General features: G+C 48.8%; 1 protein-coding gene across 6 annotated transcripts in view; it reads right to left on the reverse strand.

Annotated features, from left to right (window-relative positions):
- Positions 1-2,061: 2,061 nt before the first annotated feature.
- Positions 2,062-7,753, reverse strand: part of LOC102257678 (zinc finger protein 551) — a 30,462-nt gene continuing 24,770 nt past the window's right edge. For 3 of the 6 annotated variants that reach the window (XM_014536909.1, XM_014536910.1, XM_014536913.1), the window contains exon 3: positions 2,062-4,390. In XM_014536909.1, the coding sequence (XP_014392395.1) occupies positions 2,817-4,390 (1,574 nt within the window). In that variant the 3' untranslated portion in view covers positions 2,062-2,816. Of the gene's footprint in view, positions 4,391-5,665; positions 5,790-7,182; positions 7,706-7,753 lie in introns of those variants that run through there. The other 3 variants (XM_005862847.2, XM_014536912.1, XM_014536911.1) reach the window with 2 other exon arrangements.

Genomic DNA, 7,753 nt, shown 5'->3' on the forward strand with positions numbered 1-7,753 from the left:
GCTTCATCTTCTTTGTTGCCTTTAGGGGTAAAACAGACCTGGGTTCCCCCATCCTCCCTCCTCAGTCACAGCCCCACCGCCTCACACGGCTTTTCAGCCTGTCACCCTCTCCCACCCGGTCACACCACGGGGCACCCTCAAGCCACTCACTGTTCGGGTGCTGAGACCTGGGCTGCAGGCGGGACAGGCACCCACCCCCCAGGCGGGAGGGCGAATGAGGTGAGGCCGGTTGAACTCTGGAAGCAGAGAGGATTCCGGGAGGCAAGGAGGACCCAGTCACCGCCTGTTGTGATGCAACCAGCCTCAGAGACACCCTGCCCAGCAGGGACGCTGCTCTGATGTCAGGTCACCCAGCACTGGAGCCTCTGATGCTGTGAACACACTGCAAAGGCCAAATTCACCACCAGGAGAAAGACGCTGGAAGTCAAGCTCCAACCAGTGAGCACAGGGATAATGCGCCTCTCCTGGGCTCTCATGGGCTAAACCCAGTCATCCTTAGCGCATGGCCCTTTGGGTAAATTAGCAATCTAGCCTCCCATGTGGCACTAGGATCCCAGTCCCTCTCTGACCATTGCAAATGTTGTTCTGATCCTGGTTGTCCACACCAGCCAAGGTGACCTCGGAAATGCTCAGGGCAGGCTCCCCACAGGCTGCCATCTGGAGTCTGCCACCCCTTCCCACACTTCCTCAGGGGGACAACAGTGACCACCCCTGGCCTCACTTTTCCCCTGAGCTCTTATCACCTGTCACAGCTACCCTGCCCCCTTGCTTGTGGGCTGTCCTTCACTAGAACAACCATCCAGCCTGATTCAAGGTCTCATCACTAGCGCCACCCCTCAGCCCTCCCACTCAAGGACGCTGCCCCATGTGCCCATAGGAAACTCCCTCACCAACCTGTCCAAGGCCCCCAACCTCACAACTCCAACAACCACACACCCCAGCATCGCACTGTCCCCCAGAGCCCAGGGTCCGTCACCTGACTACAGGGAAGGGGTCTGCTCTGCACAGGCCAGAATGAGCGAGGTGGGCACACCAACCACAATGCACCCCCCCAGTGTGGAATCATGTTGAGACCAACCCTCTCCTGCTGGGAACGGTTGCATTGCAGAATGTTCTCAGCATTGAAAATACACAGAACCAATTCCTGGAAAACCCATGTGACCTCTAGGACTGCAGGGAAGTGAAGGTGAGGAGGGTGTGTGCTTTATTTTCAATAAATTCAAAGTAGAAAATTACCCCAAAAATGCAAAAATAGACTCAAAGAACACCAGTGGGTCTCAGGGGTGTATGTGAGTTGGCCAGAGGAAGACTTTTCCTAAGGGGAACTGATGTGGGGCCCAAAGCACAAGGGGGCTTCTCCCAGATAAAGTAGATTCAGATCCAGCGGTCCAGGGGCCTGGGGATGGGAAAGCAGGCTGGAGAGACTCTGGATGGAGACAGCAGAGCCCTGGAAGCTCCTCTCAGGTGGACACAGAACCCCAATCCCTCCCAGGGACCTGCCTCGGGCTCCTCTCAGCCAGTTCCTGGCCAGAATTCAAAGTAGAAAATTACCCCAAAAATGCAAAAATAGATTCAAAGAACACCAGTGGGTCTCAGGGGTGTATGTGAGTTGGCCAGAGGAAGACTTTTCCTCAGGGGAACTGATGTGGGGCCCAAAGCACCAGGGGGCTTCTCCCAGATAAAGTAGATTCAGACGCAGCGGGCCAGGGGCCTGGGGATGGCAGAGCAGGCTGGAGAGACTCTGGATGGAGAGAGCAGAGCCCCGGCAGCTCCTCTCAGGCGGACACAGAACCCCAATCCCTCCCAGGGACCTGCCTCGGGCTCCTCTCAGCCAGTTCCTGGGCAGGACACAGCGTGCCCAGCTGCAGGGGGAACATCACAGGCAAAGGCAGGAAACAATAAGGGAAGGAGGGCTGTGCAGGCAGAGCCTCATCTTAGCAAGAAGGGAGCAGGGTAGATAATCTTTCTTTAGAGAGAGAGTGGGAGGGGAATGAGAGAGAGACAAACACAATGACCGGATGCCTCCCACACCAGCCGAAATGGAGGGCTGGGGCTCAAACCTGCAAAATACAACCACAAAGTCATGCGGTCTTTATTTCAAGGCCTTGGGCAGTAATGCAAAGAAAATTGGACAGAGGAGGCTTTTCTGCCATCAAGCTATCCTGTCTGAAGCACAGAATGTTTGAGATCCCCACAATATCTGTTCACTCTACATGCTGACAGATCACAATTGTATTTTCAAATTAACCCAGACAGTGGACAGAACCAACAAAATTAAAGGTACAAAAGCAAAATCATAATCACAAAAAACACCATATACCAGAGCATGTAGAGTAATCAGTTTATAACAATTTATCACAGCAGAAGGTGAGAACCACAATGTCCCTGAAAGTGGTAGCACTTCTTAGCTGAGGATGGGGCCTCTGGACGAATCCTGAGTCAGGTGCATTTCCTAGTCAGAGAGTAAGGATTGAAGATCCTGCCAAGAGCTCAGAGTGTTCATAATTCACTTAAGCACAAGGAAGAACATAGAATACATTTTCCCTGAGCACCAGGGGTGGTGACTGATGCACACTGTTCAGGTGAGCCAGGTGGTAGAGGAGGTCACTTCAGCCACAAATACTCACAGTGACATCAATGAGGTAGGAGTGCCTGGCAAGTTAGGAAGTGCAATGCAGCTCCTTCAGGCCTCACTTGTACCTCAAACGTATGAGCAATTTCGCACAGTGTATGTTCAGATAAAGGGCGTTCATATTCAGGTAAACGGATTTAAGTCTCCTGCAGTGTTGTAGAGTGAGGAAGATAAAACATCTCCTTCACATGAAAGGGTTTTCCCCAATGTGCACTCTCAGATGTCTGACAAGGCTCGGTTTGCTGCTAAAACATTTCCGACATTTACTACACTCATGAGGCTTTTCTCCGGTGTGACTTCTGTGGTGGTCCATGAGCGAACGTCTTTGTCTAAAGGACTTTCCACACTCATTACACTCATACGGCTTTTCCCCAGTGTGACTTCTGTGGTGGTCCATGAGTGAACGTCTTTGTCTAAAGCACTTTCCACACTCACTACACTCATACGGCTTCTCTCCGGTATGAATTCTGTGGTGTTTAATGAGGTGCCCCTTTAGTCTGAAGAACTTCCCACAATCACTACATTCAAAAGGTTTTTCACCAGTGTGAATTCTCTTGTGTTCAGAGAGGTGTAAGCTTCTCTTGAAGAACTTCCCACAATCAATACACTCATATGGCTTTTCTTCAGTGTGAACCGTCTTGTGGTTAAGGAGTGTACTACTATTCCTAAAAGATTTTCCACAATCAGTACACTCATAGGGTTTTTCTCCAGTGTGAACTGTCTTGTGGTTTAGGAGGTTATTATTTCTCCTAAAAGATTTCCCACAATCAGTACACTCATAGGGTTTTTCTCCAGTGTGAACTGTCTTGTGGTTTAGGAGGTTATTATTTCTCCTAAAAGATTTCCCACAATCAGTACACTCATAGGGTTTTTCTCCAGTGTGAACTGTCTTGTGGTTTCGGAGGTTATTATTTCTTGTAAAAGATTTCCCGCAATCAGCACATTCATAGGGCTTTTCTCCAGTGTGAACTCTCTTGTGGTTAAGGAGGTTATTATTTCTCCTAAAAGATTTCCCACAATCAGTACACTCATAGGGTTTTTCTCCAGTGTGAACTCTGTGGTGTGAAATGAAATTGGACCTTTGTCCAAAGGACTTCCCACAATCAGCACACTCATACGGCTTTTCTCCAGTGTGAATTATTGTATGTTGAATGAGGTGAACGTTTTGTTTAAAAACATTTCCATATCTGTCACACTCATATTTCATTTCTTCAGCGCAGGCACCCTGATGAACAACTCTCTGGTTGTTGCTGCCAAATATTCCACAGTTACAAGTCTGCTGAAGACTTTTTCCACCAAGATATTCCTGTGAAATCTCACTGCCACTGTTTGGCTCCTCAGTGTCGAGAGGAGCCTCGTGCTGGAGAAGCTCTGACGTGGCTGGGAAGACTTCCCCAGCCTCCCTAATGCTTAAAGGCACCCAAGGTAAGTAGAAGCTGGACCTGGTCACAAACGAGGCCCTGTCCACAGCTTCTTTCCAGGGCTTCTCTCCACTGGCTTCCCTCTGCTGCTGGTGAGGGTTTGCACTGAAACAGAAGTCTCTCAAACATGTGTCACTGAAGAAGGCTTTCTGCTCAAAGTCTGCGACTTGTGACTCAGTCAGGTGCAGAATGTCTTTGATCATTGAGAAACAGCGCTCACACAGATGGGTCCTCTGGGTTGCTGGGGCTGTCTTAGGAGCCCTGACCTGTGACTCTCCATGTACAGATACACTCTGCTCAGAACAGGCCTCCTCTCCATCCGTTTTATGCCAACAACCTAAAAAAAAGAAATGTGAAGGAACTGATTGTTATCTGTCGTGACAGGAGAAGTTCCATTGCAAATGTGCTTTGCACATAATACATGGGTTCCATTGAATTGTCTGAAAATAAGAGAGGTGCAGGAAGGATCAATAAGAAGCTTCTGTGAAGGTCGCAAAACAGGGAAGTCCTCACCAGAAATATGACCCATTCATGGCAAGGACCACATGGAAGAGAAGATGGATCTCAAGCTCAGCCTCCTGCTAACAGTGCTGAGCAGGGCTGGTCTGCTAATGACAGGGGCAAGCTTTGAAGAAGGCTGGTTATGTCTGCTTCCAAGTAAAATTCAATAAATAAATAGCAGGTGTTTGAGGACTACATGAGCATTTATGTACACCTCGTATCACATGTGCAGGTCCATGTAGAGGAATACTGCACAGGGAGCAGTGCAGAGGGGGAGGTGATGCAAAAATGTGACAAAGGTTAAGGTAGCCATAAGCCAGGAAGTCACAGATAAAATGCGCGTCAGCAAAGTGTGAAGTATGGGAAAGAGAGGGTAGAAATGGGGGTAGCCAGTGCCACCTGCCCCTAAAACACTGTGGGAAATTACCTGGTTCCTGTTATCAACTCACCACCACCATTATGTCATACCTTCCCCCAAGCTGTCACTCAGCAAGGCCAGACCTCCTCTGAGAACCTCTTGCATGTTCACCCTGTGAGGAAACCAGGTTTCTCCCTGATCTTCTACTCTACCGATGCATAAACCCTAACTATTCCAAGTATTAATGAAAGACAACGGAGGAGAGCAGCCAGCTCTGGCCCAGAGCACTTTGGCCCACAGCAGTACTCAGCTAAGGTAATATTACAAAGAACAACTGGAGAAGCGTCTTACAGGAACAGCCCATGGTTCATGGAAGTGAAGAACATAACCTGGCACAGGCTGCCATAAAGCACCTTTCCCTAGAGGAAGAGGGAAGAAGTGAATAAATGTGGGTATTGTCACCCTCCCAGGGAGAGGAAGAGGAAGGTGGGACCCATTCAGTTGCCCGTAAGACTCCCGATTCCCAGACACTTTCTACACTTTTTGAGATAATGGGTGTCAGGGATGTTCCTGGAGTCTATTGGTCAGGGCTCTCCATACAGCTCAACACTGGCAACCACAGAATATCTGACAAGACAGTGGCGGAAACTAGCAGTGCCCGTGGTCTGCCTGTGGGAGAGAGAAAGCTATGTTTTGAGAATAAAGGAGGAGAAGAAATCACCTCAGGACACTGGGAGAATGTGAAGCTCTTACCTGCAGATGAGACCAGAGCAAACACTTCCAGCATTACATCGCAGTACAGAAGTCTCTGAGCCTCATCAAGGAGCCCCCACTCCTCCTGAGAGAAGGCAATGGCCACGTCCTCAAAGTCCATATCCTGTCATAATGGGGACAGTTCAGTCCATGATCAACTTCTCTCCTAGGCTTTACTTTCGTCATACTTCCCACTCTCCACATCCATCCGCTCCCTCCTCCCTCATCACAGAAAATAGCAGGCCTTGCATCCATCAGAGTCACTCTCTCCTTATATTCCTGCTGATACTGTGTCTTCCCACAGCAATAAAGCAGATGCCCAGACTGATTATACCTGATCTCAGGGCCTCACATTTAGGGTCAACACAATGGGTGTCACCAACACAGGGGACAGATAAATGTTGGCCATAAAGAGAGATGTGAGTGATTGGACACTGGTCCTGAGGGGCAATATCCTTGTTGTCCAACACATTCTCCCTCCAAGACCCTGAAAAACATGGCATCACTCAGCACCCTTTCGATTCCAGTCCTAGGGTGCTGAGGGCAACACTTTGCACTTCCTGTTCCACATATTTCTTCCTATCCCACTTCTCTCATGGACCTTCATTCCCAGAGTCACTACTTAAAGAAAACACATACAGGCCATGAAGAGGAGGGGATGTTTTCTAATCACCTTCTTTTCAACATTCTAATGCACCCCCCACCCCGTAATGTATTTATCTCTCCCCCTTCCCCCTTCCCCAAGCCAGTAGAGATTTTCAAGCCCAGATGACAATGATGTCTGTTATCCCATTCCTATTGATCACTGTATCCGCCCAACAACCACAGGCAGGTGTGCACCTATATGACACCTAAATTCCGGACCTGGTATGTAGTGCCACAACACCCGTCTTTTCAGGAATTACCCTAAAATTGCCCATGTAGTTATCATTCAGTTATCACCAGAAATGGACTCAACCTTCATTACTTCTTTGTCAATATCAAGGATCTGTGGCCATGAATTCACACTCCCTCTCCAAGAGCACATCACTCCTTCTCCCACACCTCTCTCACACGTGCAGTCCCGTGGCCCCAGCTCCCATAGACATCTCCCTGGTCTTAGTCATTACTCAGCATGTGTGTTCCAGAGACTGCATGGCAAGTTCAAACAGTATCATGTAATAACCTGGCTCTCATTGCCCACACCCAAGACCCTGCCTTCAGTTCTGCTATGAAGGCCTCCCTCCCAACTTGTTTTTTCCTTCAACCTCACCTATTGAGAACCACATCAGATCTCAGTTACCCAGAGCCCACCTCTACTGTTGCTGCACTTGATGTCCCTTCTCCACTCACAGGCTTCAGTACTCAAGTCTCACAGCCTATGGCCCTCTACCCCATGCACAGTGAGTCTCACAGATGTCCCCTCTTGTCCATGAGCAAATCAAACAAACTGAATGCAACACACCAGGCCACACAAATGGTCACAAGAAATCCTGGTGAGTGTTTAAGAAGTAAATATGCCCCAGCCACAGTCTCACCTTCTTTGAATTACTCTTCTACCTCCATAAAAAAAAGAAGGTGATCCACAACTCCTCCCTGGTCCATATTCTTTACTATTTTTTTAAGTAGTCTTCATCTTGAACTATTCCTCAGAGTTCCAGATGGTCATGAATTGGTCTCTGAAATATGTCATACACTAATAGGAAAATATAAAAGATTTTATGTTCCTCATGGACATAACTTTTCCCACTATGAATTTCTCCATCTCAGGTGATGCTTTCATTCCTTCAGGTGCTAAACCCAATCCTTCACATCATCTCTGATTCTTACCTCTCTCTACGATCCTCAAAATTAGGAAATCCAGGTGGCCACAGCTAAAACCCTGATCAATATGCAACTGCTCCTTCCACACCCACAACCACCACTGTGCTCCAGGTACCCTCACACTCACCAGCACTATCACAGCAGCTTCCGTCCTGGGCTTCCTACCACCGTCCTCACACCCATCCTGTGCATCAGGCTGCAGCCACAGGGAGTCTAATGAGACCCGGGACAGGTCACCTGCTCTACTGCTCCCATGACCCCAATGACCCCATCACCAGCAGAACA

The sequence above is a fragment of the Myotis brandtii genome, unplaced genomic scaffold (assembly GCF_000412655.1).
Source record: "Myotis brandtii unplaced genomic scaffold, ASM41265v1 scaffold1682, whole genome shotgun sequence".
Taxonomy (NCBI): Eukaryota; Metazoa; Chordata; class Mammalia; order Chiroptera; family Vespertilionidae; genus Myotis; species Myotis brandtii.